Raw genomic sequence first — 20,887 nt, 5'->3', positions numbered from 1 at the left:
AATAGCAGAGTGAATTCTATCAAACATATGCAAAAAAAGAAAAAAGAAAGAAAAATACAAATCCTACAAAAACTCTTTCATGAAATGGAGGAGAGAACACTCGCCAACTCCTTTTATGAGGTCACTATAACCCTGATACTGAAACTGGATAAAAACATCACAAAAAATGAAGACTACAAACCAGTATCTCTTAGGAACATAAATGCAGAATTAAGATATTGGCAGACTAAATCCAGCAACCCATAAAAAGGATTATACACAATCACAAAGGAGGTTTATTCCAGGAATGCAAGGTTGATTTAGTATCAGAAAATTATTTGATGTAATAGATTCATGTTTAAAACCCACATAATTACCTCAAAAGATGTACAATATGTATTTGACAAAATGAACAACTGATGTTCATGATAGAAACACTAAGAAATAGAAGTAAACTTCCTCAAATTAAAAACCTACCATTGACATCATGCTTAGTGGTGAATACTTTTCTCCCTACCTTCCCAAGATTATGGAAGAAAACAAGAATGTCTGCTGTCATCATTTCTGTTCCACATTATTCTGTAGGTCCTAGCAAGTGCAGCAAGTCAAGAAAAAGAAGTAAAACCCATCGAGACTGGAAGGGAGAAGAAAAACTGTTCTTACTTGTAAATGATATAATCTTGTATGTAAAATATCCTGTGGAATCTACCAAAACAAACAATTATATGATGTGTAAATTTAGTACACAGTATAAGGACAGTGTAGAAAAATAAGCTGTGTATTTTTGTACTAGGAATGAACACTCTAAAATTAAAATTGGGAGAACTGTTGGGGCGCCTGCGTGGTTAAGCGTCCGTCCAACTTTGGCTCAGGTCATGATCTCACGGTTCATGAGTTTGCGCCCCACATTGGGCTCTGTGCTGACAGCTCAGCATCTAACGCCTGCTTTGGATTCTGTGTCTCCCTCCCCTGCTCACACTCTGTCTCTCTTGGTCTCTCAAAAATAAATAAATGTTAAAAAAAATTAGAAAAAAATTAGGAAAACTGTTTCATCTAAAATAATACAAAATATACTTAGCAGTGAATTTAACAAAGTAAGTGCAAGATCTGTACACTGAGAATGATGATGTTGCTGAGAGTAATTAAAGAAGACATAATTCTGGGGCTCCAGAATTAAAAACTTGCTTTTCAAAAGTCATCATTAAGAAAATGAAAATACAAGCCATACAGTGAAAGAAAATACTGGCAAATCATACATCTGATGAAAGGTCTTGGATCTGTGATACACAATGAACTCTTTACAACTTAGTATTAACAGGGCAAACAACCCAGTTTTGTTTTGTTTTTTTTTTAATTTTGGGGGGTATTTTTTAGAGACCAAGCAGAGGAGAGTGGCAGAACGGGGGAGAGAAAGGGAGATCCTTTTTTTTTTTTTTTTTTTTAATGTTTATTATTGAAAGAGACTGCATGCAAGCAGGGGAGGGGCAGAAAGAAAGGGGTACAGAGGATCTGAAGGGGGCTCATGCTGACAGCAGCATAATGCTGGGCTCAAGCTCACAAACCTAAACTGTGAGATGGCGACCTGAGCCAAAAGTGGATGCTCAACCACCTGAGCCACCCAAGCGCCCCAGGAGGGAGACTCTTATGCAGGCTCCATGCCCAGTGCAGAGCCCAACATGGGGCTTGATCCCACAACCCTGGGATCATGACCTAGCTGAAATCAAGAATCAGATGCCCAACTGACTGAGCCACCCTGGCATTCCAACCCAGTGCATATATAGCAAAGAATATAGCCTAGTACACAGATAAAAGATGCTCAGCTTCACTTTTCTTTAGGGAGATGCAAAATTAGACCACAGTTTGATACTGTAGCACATCCACTAAAATACAAAATAAATACTAGGTATTGTTGCAGAGAAACTAGAGACCTCTTACACTGCCAATGAGAATGTAAAATAGTACAGTCACACTGGAAAACATTTTGACTGTTTGTTGCAAAGGTAGACTTACAGTTAACCATGTGATCCAGCACTTCCACTAGTATCTGTCCAGGAGAAACAAAAACTTACACCCACATAAGACTTGTACATAAATGTTTACAGCAGCATTATTCATGATAGGCAAAAACTGGAAACATTCAAATGTTTATCAGCTTGTGAATGCATATACAATATGATAAACCCATATTATGGAATCCTAATCAGCAATAAAACAGAACCAACTGTAAATACATGAAACAACATGAATTAATCTGAAAACATGGTAACTGAAAGAAGCGTGACACAAAAGAGTTCATATTGTGTTAATTAAGTTTTATGAAATTTCTAGAAAAACCAAAACTTTAAATACAAACTAGATAGATTCATGGTTGGCTGGCGCTGGGAATACAGATTGACTGCAAATGAGCACAGTGGAACTTTTCGCAGATGATGGGATTGTTTTACCACTGGACTATAAGATGGTTGCATGCCTGTATAAATTTACAAAAAATCATCATAACTGTATACTTGCAGTGACTCCATTTATGGTATGTAAATTATACTTCAGTAAAGCTTTTTTAAAAGTTCATCAATATGTTCATTTATAAAAAGTTAAAGGAAATAAACCAAAATAATAATGGTGGTTATCTATAGTTTGGGGAATACAGGTGGTTTTTATTTTCTTTTTAATATTTTCTCTACTTTTCAAGTTTTCTGTAATGAGTATGATTATTTTAATAAAAATGTTTAAAAGATGTCTTTAAGGAGTGTTGGAAAGGAAAATGTTTAGTTTCAAAAATAACGAGAAAAATAGGAATGCAAAAACATTTTCAGTAGTTTTTAAAATGTCAAAGAAACAAGATTAGGGCTACTTTTCATAAGCCAAATTCTGCCTATATCCTATAATTCAATTTTTTTTCTTTCTATAGTGTATGTCTGGATCCTATCAAGAAGCTAAAACTCTGTTGAAATCCTACTTGCAGCAACATGGCTATGGCTCCTGGATTGTGAAATCTCCCTGTATAGAGCAATTTAGTATGTGATTTAGGCAATCCATTGTCATATTAAAAATCTTTTATTTTTTGGTGTCTTTGACTAGTAAAAATATTTAAAAATTTTTGGTGGATTTCAGCTTTCAAAACCAGAGTCTTTGCAAAAGCAATGTCCAGAGATTGCTTGAAAATAATAATTTACATGAAAGCATTGGGGTTCTTAACTTTTTTTTTAATTTTGGAAAAATTACTACCTGATTAATTATGTAGCCATTTTGTATTTATTTTCACAGGCATTATAAGGCCATTACCCTTTTCATAGTTTAAAAGAAAATTCTATTTCTTTTAAGTTTTTGTTTTAAAGTTATCCATGTAGCAAATATATTCAACATTGTGACCTGGTATTTCACTCCTGTTGTTTCTTTTTCAATTAAAAATTAGAATACAGGAATACAAATAATAGTCCTTGCTCATTTGTTGATTAATTCAACAAACATTTGAGTGCCTAATATTTGCTAATCACCATGCTTGTGTAATAGTAAAAATCAGTAACTATCATTCCTCACATCAAAGAAGTTTATGAATGTAAACTGCACATATACATGCAGAAAATGTTAAGCATGTTAGAGAATAGTTTCATAAGTTAGTTATTCTGATTAATAGTATCATCATAAATACTTTAAAGAGTGCCCATTTTCCAGCATTCTGTAATTCCATCCAAATGTGATTTAATACTTTGTAATTTAGATAAGTAGGGATTTCTGATAATCAACCAAAGATTATTTAGCTTTACATTTATATTTGTTTATAATATGATTGGATCAAAAGGAAAAGTTTAGTTACCACCTGAGTTAGGATATCTGTCGTTAGTGAAATTGTGAGTTTGTTCTATAGTTCAACCTATTTCTTAGTTTCAGTCACAGATGAATTAAACATTATTGGTTCTCACACTCTTTTCCTCCTAGCTTGGATCTTTATAATCTCTGATGAGGTTGATAATGGTTTTTTTAAATTTGTTTTATCTATTCTAAAAATATCTTTTCAAGATTGCAGTTGATACCAGTAATTGTCATTCTTTGTTCAGAGATAGAAGCTTGATCGAAAAGACTCTAAACTGCCCTACATCAAAAGCAGCAATGCTTATTGCCTCTTTTATGTACTCTGTGTTATGATTATATAAGATACTTTGCTTGAAGAAAATCAGACTTCTAAATCCAAACTTATAAACTTCAATTTTAAAAATTCTTCAAAAACTACTAAACTAGTTGCATCTAAGTCCTCTTATAGCTCTAAGGTTCTGTTATCTGAGATAAACATTAAAGGATAGATAAAAGTGAGAAGGCTGAAATGGAAGAGAGAATATATTCCAGTTGGAAATAATAAAACAAAGATTAGATGGGAAATGTTACAGTGTTTGCGCCTAGAGAATAGAACACTGGATGGAAAGTTGAGGGCTGAGTCTAGCAGATGTTCTGATTTGGGTAGACAGAAGGGAACCCTTGAAGGGTTTTGTGTAGGGAAGTGACATACATTAAGACACCATCCACAACATTTTTATGTTCACTTACTATGGAAATTTCTAAACATACGAAAATAGAATAGTAAGTGACTCCCATGTACCCATCACCCAGCTTCAATAATTATTAAAACATAGCAATCTTCTTTCATATATACTTCCCCAAGCTGGATTATGTTAGAACAAATACCAGACATATTATTTCTTTTTTTTTTAAGTTTTAAATTACAGTTAACATACAGTGTAATATATTACATACAGTGTAATATAGTTTCAGGTGTACAACATAGTGAATTCATCACTTCCATATATCACCTGGCGCTCATCACAGCAAGTGCATTCCTTAATCCTTATCATCTATTTAACCACTCCCTTCTCCCCCCACCCATAACCATCAGTTTGTTCTCTAGTAAGAGGCTGTTTCTTGGTTTCTCTCTCTCATCTGAAAATACTTTCATGCACATCTGTGGAAATATGAGAACTCTTTAATACACACATATGTGTATAACCACAATCCATTTAGCAACACCTTAAAAATTAGTAGTAGTTCTCTAAATATCTCCTAAGTGTTATAGATTGTTGGAATCAAGATCAAAATTACATTATATTGGAATTTGTGTGTTAAATGTCAATCTATAGATTTTCTCTCACTTTTTTTTCTTTTAATTTAGTCCTTGAAGAAACTGTTTTTAGTGGAGTTTGCCATAATCTCATTTTTGCTACTTACATCTCCACGATGTTATTTAATGTGTTCCTCTGTCTTATTTATTTACTGAAATCAATGGTTAAATCTAGAGGCTTTCAAATAGAGGTTTGTCTTTTTTGTTTTGTTTTGTTTGTTTTTTTGTTTTAGCAACACCACTACATAAGTAGTACTTACGAAGTAGTACATATGAAGTAGTACTTCATCACACGACACAATGTCTGGGTTCTTTTATTTTTGTGATATTAGCAGTCAGTGATCATTGCCTTATTTTGTTAGGGGTTGCAGAGTTTGATAATCACATTCTCTCATTAGCTGGAATGTTATTAAATGTTTGCTTATAAATGGTCTGATTACCTGTGGTGTACTTGATAAAAAAGCCTGGATTATTTCTGTCTTTATGTTTTTCAAATAGCAGGTTCCCTGTCATTTTTTAAAGTTCACCAATGAGAATTTTTTTCATTATCATTATGAATTTACATATTTGGGTTTCAGTCCTTAAAATTCATATTGATATTATTCTCTTGCGTTAGTAGAAGCCTATTCTAGGGGTACCTGGGAGGCTCAGTCAGTTGAGCATCCGACTTCAGCTCAGGTCATGATCTCATGGTTTATGGGTTTGAGCCCCGCATTGGGCTCTGTACTGACTGCTCAGAGCCTGGAGCCTGCTTCGGATGCTGTGCCTCCCTCTCTCTCTGCCCCTCCCCCGTTCACGCTTTGCGTGTCTCTCTCTCTGTCTCTCTCTGTCTCTCTCTCTCTCTCTCTGTCTCTCAAAAATAAATAAAAGTGTTTAAAAGAATTTCTTAAAAATAAGCCTATTCTAAACCTCTCAGTGGTTTTCTTCTAATTGATATTTCTAATGCTCTTTTAAGTAATATCATTTTGTATATTTTATTTTCTATTTGTTGCTGATATATAGACATAAAACTAGTTTTTTTTTTTTTTTTTTTTTATGTTGGCCTTCTATCCAGTACCCTTGCTAAATTAATTCTAATTGTTTAGAGCTTTTGGATTTTCTTCATACACAGTTGTGTCATATGTGAATAATGACAGATGTATTTCTTCTGTCCCAGTCTTTAACTTCAAATGTCTTTTTCTTGCTTTTTTGTACTGGTTGTAATTTCCTAGTACAATGTGAACAGAAGTAATGAGCAGTGTCCTTGTCTCATGTGAGAACCTTGTCATGTTTGTGCCTTTGTCTTCTGATCATGATCCCAATAGTCTTTGTGAGCTTCTGTTAGAACAGAATGTTCTTGCCCCATCTTGTGCATTTGTTGCCCCATACTTGGAAATGGCCATTTCTCTCTTAAAGAGCTCTATTTCCTTTTAGTAGAAAGTGGTTAGAAATTATAATCTGGATGCTAAGGGTACCTATTAATACTGAGGTTTTTATCCCTCAAGGTCTTTTCAGAGAAAAATACCTTAGAAATATGTACATTAAGGTAAAATAATATGTTTATTCGTTCCTATTGATTATTTTATTTCAAATTCAGGTCCACAGAGTTTTTTTAATCAACCTCTTAAATCTTACATTTGTATCTCCTTCCTCTCACACCAAAATCCTGATTCCTACTGATAGCAATATAACTTCTTATTCACTTTTTTCTACAACTCATACATAGTAGTCTCAGAATAACAATACCATCACTACCATCAATAGAATGATTGCTGAAAACAAATTTTTTTGATGTTATTTATTTTTGAGAGAGCACAAGCAGGGGAGGGTCGGAGAAAGAGGGAGACACAGAATATGAAGCAGGCTCCAGGCTCTGAGCTGTCAGCACAGAGCTCCATGCAGGGCTTGAACCCACGAACTGCAAGATCATGACCTGAGCCAAAGCTGGACGCTTAACCAACTGAGCCACCCAGGTGCCCCTGATTGCTGAAAACAATTTAAAATTGTTTTTGTCCTCCGGACGTATTCTACCAGATATGTACAACCAGTTTGAACTTCTTTATGTGAGTTGTGCCTCCAGCCTATGACACACTTCAAATTATTCATTTAATTTAGCTCTTGATATTTAAAATTGAGATTTAAAAAATTATTATATAAAAATATAACAAATCTGTAATACATGGTATATGCAGAAACGTCTAGCATTTATCCCTGTTCCTTCCTGAGAGTGTGTGTGCATGTGTATGCCCTCTGTCTTTATATAAATACACATAAGTATAATAGATGTGTACACATATATACATGTACATACATATATACACATATATATATAATTATTAGGTTTTTCATTTATCCTTTATTTTCAATGCAATCACATACCTGCATAAACATATGGATAGACATTTGGGTTGTTTTCTATTCTTTTGCTATTATAACGTGTATTGTAGTGGCAGGTTTTTTAGGTTGTTCAGAATAGAAGAGCCTAAAAGGTCAGGAGGCCATGACAGTAGCCTAATAAGTAATAATGATCCTAGTCAGGGTTGTGACTGGTTATTAAGGGGAAGACAAATTCAAGCAATGGTGGGGAAATAGGACCAAAAAATAGAATATATATGACAAAGGAGATAGACAAGTTGAAAATGATACCATGGGTTTGAGCTAGAAACTGGAAGTACTATAAATGTAAGTAGAGTCAAGAATGGAATCTTGAGAAAGTTTTGGAGTAAAGGTAAAAAACTAGGAATCACTTTCAAAGAGGCAGTTTTCAAATTGTGAGAAAAGGTGTTTGCCTCTTTTTGAGGAGTATAAAAAATATATTAGGACTAGATCCCCAAGGAACACTTATATTTTGCATTAGGAAAAATAAGAGGAAGCAATATTTGGAGTTGTTTGACAGGTGGGTGAAGAGTAGGGTTGGCAGAAAGAGGAATTTCAAAGAATAGAATAAGCATTCTCAAGTGTTCTACAGGTCAAGGAGAATAAGAACTACAAAAATACTGCTGAATTGGCAACCAGGAGTCTACAGATGACTAAAATAGCATTTCCCCAAACTGATTGCTCACAAGGGATATCACTGAAGGGTACTCTGATTGAGCAGATCTGGGAAAAGCCCCCAAATCTGTATTTTAACAAGTTACTGCAGATGATTTGATGTGGGTAGTACTTTGACCACACAAAACACCACCCTGTAAAGTAATAAAAATTTGCTGGTAGCGGAAGGATTGACCACAATTAAGTAAATGAGAGATGCGGATTTGGAGTCAGTGACTGAATTCCATTTTTTCTAGAAGCTTAATGGAGGGCCTAATATAGCTGTGGTTGGTTTTTTGTTTGTTTGTTTGTTTGCTTATAAGATGAGGGAGACTTCATCAATGTGCATGAATTTTTAGTGGAGCCAGCTAATGTGATGTTTATGACTTGTTTTAGGGAATATTTGGCAGTCAGGTCAGATAATTGGCCTAGTTGGAGTCAGATCAACTCTCCCTAGGGAATTTTGGGTGCTATGAATGAAATGGCTCAAGCCAAAATGGGGAAAATAAACTGTGAGTAAATAGGATTAAGTAGAAGTGAAGCAGTTTCACTGAGAGGGAAAATATGAGATGACAGGGGATTGTGTTCAGGGTATTTTCAAAGTTGAAATTCTTAGATATTTAACTCTGGCCTGTATTTTGTCAGGTTCCCTTCACCTTCAGTCTAACCCAGTTATTAGGAGAAATAATACAATAGTTGAAATCTAGTTGAAAAGATGTCTTATGAATGGAAATTTAGTGTTCATTATATTCAGTCTTTGAGGGATCTATCTGCATGGTGCCAGGGACAGCTGGAGCCCAGGACAGTCAATTCTGACCTTTGGCAGCCTATTATTTACCCGCATGTTCAGGAATGCCGTTTTCTTATCTGTGCCACGATGTGACAAAGGTTAGAAAACAATATTCCAAACCTTTTAATAAAAAAAAAAATGTAGTGGTGATGATCATATATTCAGGCAGTACCTATAGAGTTGGAAAGGACATTTAATTATATCTGTGTTAGAGTTTCTTGGTTGGTTGGTACTTTTAGATAAATATATTTCATTTTGCACATAAGGTGAAGTGAGATGACTGAGCACTATTTTAAGGAAGCCTTAGATGAAACTTGTGAAAAATAATTTGAGTACAATATGTATATTAAATATGTACAAATACTTTGAAAATATTGATGGGGACTGGATATGAATGTTGTCAAGCTTCAGTAACAACAGTTAATGAAGAATCACTGTTAACTTTGAAATGCAAGTTTTTATTTTTTTGAAAATGAGCTCTAATTGATGGTTCCTAGATAAAGAGAATTGTTCTTTGATGTGAGAAGGGAAAAAGAATATTGTTAAGTAAACAGGAAGCATGAGAATTTCCTCTTTAGAAATCTTTTGATCCTGACACCATCCTATAAATTGACTTGAAATACAACTTATTCTGTCACTTCTTGTGTTACAATAAATGTCAAAAATATCTGATTTTCTTTAGTTTAATAGTTTTAGTACTACTAAAGGAACATCATTACTACCAAAACAGGATTTGTTTTTGGAAATAACATGTTTCTCTTTAAAATTCTGCTGAGCCTGAATTGCCTTTCTTTACCAGTATTTTAAGTATGGATTGTTTTCTGTTTTCATAGAAGCTGTAATTTTTATTTGTTACATGATCGTAGAGGTAAAAAGGTATGCTAATCCTAGTAGGCTGGTGTTATCATTTAAAAGTTTAAAATGAAGTATTTCCTGGGAATTATAGTTTTATCTACATATATTGTATTTGTCAAAGTTTTGCTTTGAACTTTGACTATAATATAGAGGAAATTCACTATTGTAGAAACTTTCTAAAATGTTATTTGTTTGGATTGATGACGTGGTAAGATAATTAAGCTACATCTGTGGGTGCTTTTCCAAAATTTTAGTGATTTTAAAGTTTTTTCTATCCACTCTTTTTGAGTTGTTCCGTTGATAGAAAAATATTTACAGTACAGTTTTGTATCATTTTCAAATTAAATTTTGAATATCTAAGCTCTGAGACTGTCAAACTTTACTATATTTGAGAATTGACAAATATGATGGTGACATTGTCTGCAGAGTTCATAGGAAAATCCATGATTTTGCTTTTTGGAGTCCACCGTAATCATCAGTTTATTCACTGCTCCCTACTTCTTTAATAATATCCTGGTTTTTAGCCAATTAGAATAATTCTGTGTGTGTGGTTTTTTTTTAAAGTATAATCTGTCTTTCCTGCTCTATTGTCATACTCTCTTCTCGCAACTCTATGAGACCAATATTTCCAGTTCATCTTACATGTAACAACTTTTTTTTTTTTAATTTTTTTTTCAACGTTTATTTATTTTTGGGACAGAGAGAGACAGAGCATGAACGGGGGAAGGGCAGAGAGAGAGAGGGAGACACAGAATCGGAAACAGGCTCCAGGCTCTGAGCCATCAGCCCAGAGCCCGACACGGGGCTCGAACTCACGCACCGCGAGATCATGACCTGGCTGAAGTCGGACGCTTAACCGACTGCGCCACCCAGGCGCCCCTGTAACAACTTTTTATAGCAGTCTCTTTTAAATTGATAACAATATAAGTTTGAATGCATTCTGAGGCTCTACATTTTTACTCCCCACCCCATATTTTATGTCTTTGATGTCACAACTTACATCTTTTCTTCTTGTTTAGCCCTTAATTATTGGAGTTAGCAGTTATTTTTACTACTTTTGTCTTCATATTATCTTTAAAACTGATCCACTACCTTTATTATACATTTACCTTTACCAGTGAGATTTATACTTTCATATCCTGTTACTAATTAGTGTCCTTTCATTTCAGCTTTAACAAATCCCTTTAACCTTTCTTATAAGATGTTTAGTGGTGATGAATTCCTTTAGCTTTTGCTTATCTGGAAAACTCTTGATCTCTCCTTCAATTCTGAAGAACAATTTGCCAGGCAGGGTATTTTTGGTAGACAGGTTGGGTTTTTTTGTTTTTTGTGTTTTTTTTTCTTTGAGCACCTGGACTGTATCATGCTACTCTCTTCTGACCTCTCGAATTTCTGCTGAAAAATCTGCTGATAATCTTATGGGTGTTTCCTTGTACATAACAAGTTGTTTTTCTCCTGCTGCTTTTAAGATTCCCCCACTGCCTTTAAGTTTTGACATTTTAATTATAACATGTCTTCATGTGGGTCTCTTTTGGTTCATCTTAGCTGGAACTCCTTGGGCTTCTTGGATCTGGATGTCTGTTTCTTTCCCGAGGTTAGGGAAGTTTGCAACCATTATTCTTCAAATGAGTTTTCTTCTCCTTCTGGAGCTCCTTCAATACAAATATTGGTCTGCTTAATACTGTTCCATAAGTCTCAAGCTGTCTTCATCTTTTTTACTTTTTTCTTTTTCTTGCTCTCATTGGGTGAGTTCCACTGCCCTGTGTTCAAGTTCACTGATGGTTTCTTCTGCTTCATCTAGTCTGTATTGAGCCCCTCTGTTGTAATTTTTAATTCACTTATTGTAGTCTTCAGTTCTCTGACTTCTTTTTGGTATTTTCTTACATTTTTCTGCTTATTTCTTAAAACTCCCACTTTGTTTATGCATTCTTCTCCTGAGATCAGTAAGCTTCTTCATGCCCATTGCTTTGTACTTTATCTGGTAAATAACTTATCCCCATTTCATTAAGGACTTTTTGGGTTTTATTTTGTGCTTTCATTTAAAACATATTCCTTTGTTTCTTCATTTTCCTTGACTCTGTGGTTGATTTCTATGTGTTAGTTTTAAAACAGCTACCAGTGTGGTAGGAATGGCCTCAAGTGGAAGATGAACCTTACTGTTTAGCCTTGCCTTAGTTCTTGTTATCTCTTAAGTTTTGGTTATTGTTCAAGCAGTCTATTTGATTTTTTTTTAAGTTTTTATTTAGAACCCAGTTATTATATATAATACACACACACACACACACACACACACACACACACACACACACAGTATACTGTATTATAGTATAGTACTGAAAGTCTATTTTATTTTTATTAGCTCCCAATAACTGAGGGTGTGCTAAGACCTCTCAGTGTCCCAGAGGGGAGGATGTCAGTCAGGTCTGACTGGAAGCCAGTCCCTCAGGCAGCAGCTTTTAAAGTTTGCATGCTTGGGGCACCTGGGTGGCTCAGTCGGTAAAGCGTCCGACTTCAGCTCAGGTCATAATCTCGTGGTTCGTGGGTTCAAGCTCCCTTTGGGCTCTGTCTGACAGCTCAGAGCCTGGAGCCTGCTTTCGATTCTGTGTCTCCCTGTCTCTCTACCCCTTCCCCGTTCGTGCTCTGTGTGTCTCTCTCAAAAATAAACATTAAAAAAAAATTAAAGTATGCATGCTTATGAGCAGCCATCATAAAAATTGGGGCTCCAGACAAGTGTATAAGCTCCTTTCAGGGAGATACTCGTGACCTGAAGTAAAGGAATGGGAGACTGCAAAGATGGTGTCCCCCAACCTGTGCTCCCTGAGTGACCTCTGTAGTTTCTAGATATATACCAAACCTGAAGCTGCTACTAAGGCTGAAACTCCAAGACTAGCCAGTAGGCCTCTTTCACAGAAAGCTTGGAGGTAGAATTTAGTCTACTATCTGTGTAGTGCCCTGGGAGTGGTAGCCTCCCAAGAACTCTTTCCCTGATTGTTATAGTCCCAGAGGACCCAGGAATGCAAATTCTCCCTAACCCCCACTGGCCACCAGAGTCAGGTGAGCAAGGAGCGGCATCTCCTGGGTAGAAGCCACAAAAACTGCTACCAGATATAAATATCAGGAAAGCAGATGTATAGAAGCTCCCCTCCAGCAGACCCTGGCAACCTGGAGGGTCGTAGAGGGAGAACACAAAGATGGCACCCTCTGGCTGGAGTGAGGCAGAAAGGGAGTACAAAGATGATGGTCACTGCAGAGAAAACAAGAAAAAGAAGAAGAAGGAAAAAAGATGATACTCATTGCCTTTAGCAAGGCAGTGGGAGGGCAGGAAGATGACACCCACTAGCCTCTGTCTTTAAGAGTATTGCAGCAGGCCCCTGGCCCTCAGACCAATGCGTTAAAATTAAGAAATAAGTCTTCTTTCACATAAAATCTGGGAACGTTTCAAAAGGTTGCTTCTGTGCTGGGCCTGGGAGCAGCTGAAGGTGTGCATGAGCCCTTTAAAACCGTTCCTCATTTGGCCACTGGCCCCACATGTCTCACGGGCAAGAGTCCTATTGGTCTTTAAAGCCAGACATTTTGGGGGCTTGTCTCTCATATGCTGATCTTAAAAGTTGGGGTGCCTGATAATGGCGTATAGACTCTCTGCTCCTTGGGGAGAAGCTCTAGGTTTTGGGTTCCCTTCCAGTTGTGAGTCACTGTGCTGGGAATGGGGTAATGGTGAGATTGTGTCTCAGCTTTTCCCTACTTTTATATGGTTTCCCTCCCACTTGCCCAATGTGAGGGAATTGACCTGCCAATCTTTAGTTTTTTTCCAGAGAAAATTATTCTATACATATATTTGTAGGCTCAGTGTATCTGTAGGAAGAAGTGAATTAAGGATCTGTGTTGCTGTATTGAACTCGGAACTCTCCAATCTTTTTATCCAAATTCTTCCCATTTTTAGCTATAGCTTATAACAGTTATATAAATATAACTGCCCATGAAATTTTTCTGAAACCTTTTAGTTTTAAATATCTCTGTCTCTAACTCTTATATATCCTATCCCTATCTTATTACATTTATTTATACATATTTACTGCTAAATAGTAAATATATTCAATTTTTACTCATTGCCTCCTGGACAATGACTTTTATGTAGTAATTTGTTTATAAATATTTATTTATTGAAAACTATAATCAATTTTTAAAAAATTTTTCCCAAGAATGAAAGGTATAGCTATCCTCATGTCTAGCAGCAATGAAATTTACTACTACAGATATTTGGAGCATTTCTGGTCCCCTTATATATATATTCTTATAGATGAATTGTCTTGTTTGATCATTTACTGCTAGAATTTAATGACTGCACCTCCTGTATAACTGCATTTACCAACATAACTTTTATTTTTAAAAACCAAGAATTTTTTTTAATTCGGGTATATGACACCAGCTTTAATGTTTGTTTTTTCAATTTTTTTAATTTTTTTTTTTTTTTTTTTTGAGAGAGAGAGAGAGAGAGCATGAGTGAGAGAGAGAGAGGTGGAGACACAGAATCCGAAGCAGGCTCCAGACTCCAAGCTATCAGCACAGAGCCTGGTGCGGGGCTCAAACTCAGGAGCAGTGAGATCATGACTTGAGCTGAAGTCGGACGCTTAACCGACTGAGCCACCCAGGTGCCCCTAATGTATTTGTTTTTAAATAAAGGAATTATATTTCCTCTCATAATTTTAAAACTTCTTTTTTGAAATAATTATAGGCTCCTCAGAAGTTAGTTGCAAAATTAATACAGAAGGATCTGTGTACCCATTACCCACTTTCCTTTAATGGTGTATTTAAATAACTATAGAGCATTATCAAAACCAGGAAATTAACATAGGCACAATACAATTAACTAGACCACAGAGTTTACTCAGATACCATCGGTTTTTATATATACTCCTTTTTCATGTGTATAGTTTTATGAAATATTTTCATATGTATATATGAATAAATATGACCACAAAAGACCAAATTTACATCCCACAAAAGAACTCCCTCAGACTTTATAGCAAGCCTTCTCCCCCAAACTCTGACAACCTTTGTTTCTTCAATATATATATTTGTTTCTCTCTATATATAATGTTTTCATTTTGAGAATATTATAAGAATGGAATCCTATAGTATAATGTTAGGAAATTGGCTTTTTTCACTCATGATGATGACCTTGAGATCAATTTTACCGCTTTAATCTTTTTTAGGTGTACAATTTAATGGTACTAAGTACACTCACAGTGCTGTGCAACCATCACCATTATTCATATCTGGAACTTTTTAAATCATCCCAAACAGAAGTTTTGTACCCATTAAACAATAACTCCCTACTCCCTCCTTCCCCCAACCCCCAGGTGAGCACTAATCTATTTTCTGTCTTTATGAGTTTGCCAGTTCTAGGTACCTCATATAAGTGGAATCATACAATATTTGTCCTTCTGTGTTTGGCTTATTTCACATAGTGTTTTCAGGATTTGTTTATGCTGTTGCAAGTATCAGCATTTCCTGTTTCAGCCTGAATAATATTTCACTGGATATACTGCATTTTTTGTTTTTTTTCTGTCTGTGGCTTGCTTCCGTATTTGGGCTATTGTAGATCATGCTGCTATAAACATTAATGTGTAAGTGTGTTTGAGTCTCTGCCTTCAGTTCTTTTGTGCATATACCTAAAAGTGGGCTTCTTGATCAAATGGTAATTCTGTGTTTAACTTTTTAGGAACTACCACTGTTTTCCACAGTGGCTGCACCATTTTGCTTTCTCACAAGCAGTGAACTGGGGTGTCAATTTTTCCACATTCTTGTCAACACTTGCAATTTTTTTTTTCTTTTTGACATAGTGTTCAAAGACATTCTTAAAAATTTGTCTATTCAGTTGACCTGGCAGTATTTATTGAAAAGACTATTCTTTCCTCACTGAATTATGGTTGCACATCTCATGTAATGTTATATATGTTGGTCTTTTTCTTCTCCACTGCTCTGTCCTTAAATCAGTGCTACACTCTCTTATTTACTAAGTAGCTTTTTAATGTTTTGATATTTGGTAATGTGAGCCTTCCAGCTTTGTTTTTCTTCAATACTGTCTTGGTTATTTTATTTTTTATTGTGTATTTTTATAAATTTTAATTATAAAATCAGGGGATTATCTGTTTGATGCTGGCATATAAAAACATAATTGAATTTTTGCATGTTAACCTTATTATTAGTAATTTTACTACGTTCATCCATTAACTCTAATAATTTGTAGTTGCAGATTCTCTTGGATATTCTATTTATACAATCACATCTATGAGAAATGATAATTTTAGTTCTTCCTTTCTAGTACTTCTTTTTCTTGTCTTATTAAATTTGTTAGAACCTCTACTACACTACTGAATAGAAATGGTGATACCCATCCTTGTCTTAGTCTCAAACTTAGAAGGAGAGTTTTCCATATTTCATCATTAACATATTAGCTATGGTTTTTGTGACAAAGATACTCAGATTAAGAAAATCCCCTTCTAGTCTTAGTTTCCTGACTACCATTAATTTTTATTTCAGTTTTCTTAAATGATATTTATACATCAATTTAACTGATACATGTAGTCTATCTAAGTTTTATTTAAATTCCACTTAGTTAACATATAGTGTAATATTAGTTTCAGGAGTAGAACTTAGTGATTCATCACTTACATGTAACACCCATTGCTCATCACAACTAGTGCCCTTCTTAAATATCCATAACCCATTTAACCCATCCCCCTTCCCACCTCCTCTTCCCACCTCCCCTCCAGAAACCCTCAGTTTGTTCTCTATAAGTAAGAGAACTGTTTTATGGTTTTGCTTCTCTTTTTCCCCCCATGTTCATCTTTTTTTGTTTCTTAAATTCCATATATGAGTGCAATCATATGGTATTTGTCTTTCTCTGACTAACTTATTTTCCTTAGCATAATACACTCTAGCTCCATCCATGTCATTCTCTTATTTCAGACAATGTTGAATTTGATTCTGGAATGGAAGTAACTTGTGGATTATTTGAGTCTTTCAAGACTTGCTTTTTAAAAATTTTTTTTAAATGTTTATTTATTTTTGAGAGAGACAGTGTGTGAGCAGGGGAGGGGCAGAAAGAGAGGGAATCTGAAGCAGGCTCCAGGCTCTGAGCTGTCAGCATAGAGCCGGATGTGGGGCTTGAACTCAACAAACCATAAGATCAAACCATGACCTCAGCTGAAGTCAGATGCTTAACCAACTGAGTCACCCAGGTGCCCCTTTCAAGACTTGCTTTTAAGCTTCGTTAGGGCATGTCTTGAGTGGTCTTTACAGTAAGCCTGAATTGGTCCAACCTCTAATGCAGTCTTTTTAGTGTTTCTATGAAATTTCCAGAGGATTCAGCTTCTTAGAATTTGAGCATCTTCTAATCTTACACAAACTTCAGTGGCTGTTTAGACTACAATTTTTAAGGATACATACTTTCCCTCTTAGTTGTTCTTTGTCCAGCCTCGCAGAATCACACACCTAAATAGCCACAGCTTATTATTCAGTTTGCGAGTTGGAGCACCTCATCGGGCTCTGTGCTGAGAGCTCAGAGCCTGGAGCCTCCTTAGGATTCTGTGTCTCCCTCTCCCTCTGCCCCTGCCCCTCTCATGCTCTCTTTCTCTCTCGAATATAAACATTAAAAAATAATAATAAAGAATAAAAATGTGTATTTATTTTGGTTGGGGGGTGGGGCAGAGAGAGACAGAGTAGGCTCAATGCTGCCAGCACAAGATCCTGGCACAGGGTTCTGTCTCCCAAATTGTGAGATCATGCTGAGCCAAAATCAACAGTCTGATGCTTAACCAACTGAGCCACCCAGGCACCCCTTCATTCTTTACTTTTAATCCTTCCTTGTCTATTTAAAGTATATTTTATATAAACAATGTAATATTTATTTAAAATATTTAATTCGAGTTTTTATTTTTATTTAATGAGATTATTGTGATGGCGTTTGGTTGAAGTCTCTCTTCTTGCTATTTATTTTGTCTCATTTGTTCTTTCTTTCTTTAGTTTCCCTTTGTCCTTCATTTCTTACCTTTTTTTTTTTAGGTTAAATGTTTCTAATATTTTGTTTCCTGCTATATTACTTTTTAGTTATACTGTTCTTTTAGAGGTTACTTATAATATGAAAATTTGACACATGTCAAAAGCTGAGAAATAACAGAAATAAAACTATAAATCACCAAAGTAGTAATAAATATATTTTGCACACATCAGAAAGACAGTTTGCAAACTGGAAACACTCAAGCAAAACAAACCAAAACATGGAATGAGGCTTAGGGGTGTATTGTTATAAATCACTTTGGGTATTTTTTTATTGGCCTGTCTTTGGATCACTAATCCAGTCTTATGCTATGTCTAGTATGCTGATATACACATCTACTAATTTCTTAACTTCAGATACTATATTTCTCAGTTGTAGAATGTTTCACTCGATTTTTTCAAACAGATTTCAGTTCTTTGCAGAAATCTATATTTTCATCTATATGTGCCAAATTCTTTTCTTAAACATATTAGTTACTTTAAATAACTTCTAACTATCTGAATTCTGTGTTGGAGATTTTTTTTTTTACTGGTTTTGCCTCTTAATTTTGAGTATGTGTGTGTGTTAGCAGGTATGCCTCATAATTTTTTAAGTAATGCCACATGTAAGTGAAATATTATAGAGAGTCTGGATGATAATATCTTTAAAATTTTCTTCAGGGAGGCAAGTAGGATCTGGCAGATGCTTTTGATCCTTTTGAAGTTTGGTTTTAGGCTTTATTAGAGCTGTTATATTTTAGATTCGTCCTCATTTCAAGGCTTGTTTACTTAGAACATTGTACCTTCTTTTTTCTCATCTTAAATCCTTACTTACATGCTTACTAGACCTTTTCCCCGTGGCAGAGCTTAAACTCCAACCTGTGTCTCCTCAGCACAACACAGCTCTCTACACAGCTCATTTGCCTCCTACATGTTCTTTTCTGCCATTTTTTAGTGGTCAAGTGGTTGTTTGTGCATGTGCAGCTGATGGATCAGCCATTGGAAAGAATTTGTATTTGGCTGTAGTGGCTCCTTATCCACAGTTGCCTTTGCTCTCAAATCCCATCTACTTTGACAACCCTGAATTCCTACTTTTATTTCCTTGTGGAACTACCATTTGAATTCCATTTCTCTGTGCCATAATTTGAAACATACCCTCAGATAAAAATCCAGGATGTCTCCTGTGTACATTCTTTCTCTTAAGGAATGTAATCTGTAAGACCTGCCTGTATTGGTTGCTGTCCTCACATAGAGAAACTGCTACCACGCTTAGGCCTGAGGGAGGAGGAGTCAATAGATTACTAAAACTTAAGGACAGGATCATAAAGGACCACTTTGAGAGGAGAATGACCTTTGGTCTAGTGATGTAGCCATCCTGAGGTGATCCTTCATCCAGCTCTTACCAGGGATCCCCTTTGGCCAAACTCAACTAGAAACCATAAAGCAAGAAAATGTAGCCTACACAAGCCAGCTTAGGAGAGTGGGAAGAGATGTAGAGTTGTCAAGAGGAAAATGGAAGATATCTGGCACAGTTTACCTCTTTATTCTTCAACATGTACTCTCTTCATTTGGGAGAAAAGTGTCCCAAGCAAAGGGGACACATGAAGTTCTATCAATTCTGATAGCATTGTGAATATCAATTCAGGAATACTTTTCCTGAAATTACAATGGTGGACACCACCAGTATTTTTCACATGAAGAAAGTGAGACTATGTGAAGTCTTATTTCACATGATGTGGGACAAGAAGAGAGAAAAACAGGTAAAATAAATGTACTTGAGTCTCTGCTCAATAGCTAGTCATGAGAGTTAATAATCATAGTTACCTTCTTCCAATATTCTTTGCATATTCTTCTTTACCCTCTGCCATTACTTTGGCTGAAATTCTTTACCTAGTGATGGACTATAAATCTCAATTCTGGGGAATCTGAGTCTTTGGTATTCTTGAATTTGGGGGATTGGTACAGTTTTCCATTGACCAGTACTATTGGAAAGAGTCCAAAAAAATGCCCTGCTGGATTTCCTGGGTTCCAAATATAGTGCTACTTATTGTGTAGCTGTTGCCTCTATTCTATAGCAGGAACTCAATTTCCCCTTGTCATCAAAATCAGTCACTCTGGACAGTACAGTAGTCTGTCATGTACCTGTTAGTTCAGCTGCATGGAAAGTCCCCACATGGCCAAAGCATAGTCTTGGTTTCCATTTAATCAATTTTCTGGTAGTAGTCAAGATTCATGGTAGAAACATGCCTACTTGAGCACTAGGACCTTAAAAATAACAAAGCTAAGGTCTTGTTGACTGGAGGTAAAAATTTTCAAGTGGGTCGTTAAGTGTAATAATGAGAGGGACTATGCTTACTTCTGCCTCTTGATTGCCAGACCTGTGCAATCTGTGGAGGGAGATTATCATATTTTGGCTATGGTTTAACACAAATAGTGCATCCTGTAGGACCACATGTCCTCTTCACAATATTGTTTTCAAACAGATATGGTAGCTGAACCTTTAACAGGCCATTTCACTCTCTTTTCAAGCCCCTCCTGAATGATGGAGTATATAGTGAGGTCCGTGAAATCCATGAGTGTGTTGCCATTGCCACACGTCTTTTGTCATAACTATATTCTTTGTTTGGAGGCAGTGTTGTGATAGATAAGGCATTCCATAAATCTAAAAGTCATGCTGCACCTCATGAGGCAGAGAAAGAACATATGAATTAGAACACAGGTCTATCCTTTAGAGGACAAAACAGTGTTCACTCCATAGGGATAGGGATCCATATAATCAATCTACTATCAGATAGCCAAGTGTTTCTTCTGGGGAATTGTGCCATATTGAAAGCTGAGCATTGGCTTATGCTTTTGGGAGGCTGGGTACTCAACAGTGGCAGTAGTCAGATCAGCATTTGTGAGTGAAAGACCATATTGGGCTCATACACACTCTCCATCCTTGTGGCCATAGCCACTTTGTACATGGGTCTATTGAGTAAGCACTGGATTATCGCGGGAAAGAGACTGGGAAAGAGTCATCTTCTCCACTTGAATAATGATGGCCTTTTTTAGAGTGTATGTTAATATTTTTATATTCTCTGCCCATTTAAGAGGTCCATTCTCAT

At 35.8% G+C, this 20,887-nt stretch overlaps 1 protein-coding gene and 1 long non-coding RNA gene across 2 annotated transcripts in view; both read left to right on the top strand.

The window, feature by feature from the left end:
- Positions 1 to 20,887, top strand: part of ADAD1 (adenosine deaminase domain containing 1) — a 116,512-nt gene that overhangs the window by 54,098 nt on the left and 41,527 nt on the right. Inside the window, exon 9 of the mRNA XM_040486477.1 lies at positions 2,888 to 2,993. Within this exon, the coding sequence (XP_040342411.1) occupies positions 2,888 to 2,993 (106 nt within the window). The remainder of the gene's footprint in view (positions 1 to 2,887; positions 2,994 to 20,887) is intronic.
- Positions 12,236 to 17,376, top strand: LOC121030144 (uncharacterized). The gene is made up of 3 exons (XR_005790083.1): positions 12,236 to 12,271; positions 14,252 to 14,255; positions 17,264 to 17,376. It is a non-coding gene; the product is annotated as an uncharacterized LOC121030144 (long non-coding RNA).

This window comes from Herpailurus yagouaroundi, unplaced genomic scaffold, assembly GCF_014898765.1.
Source record: "Herpailurus yagouaroundi ecotype Mexico unplaced genomic scaffold, PumYag 28, whole genome shotgun sequence".
Lineage (NCBI taxonomy): Eukaryota > Metazoa > Chordata > Mammalia > Carnivora > Felidae > Herpailurus > Herpailurus yagouaroundi.
The sequence above is the reverse complement of the archived record's forward strand: the minus strand, read 5'-3'. Positions and strand labels throughout refer to the sequence as shown.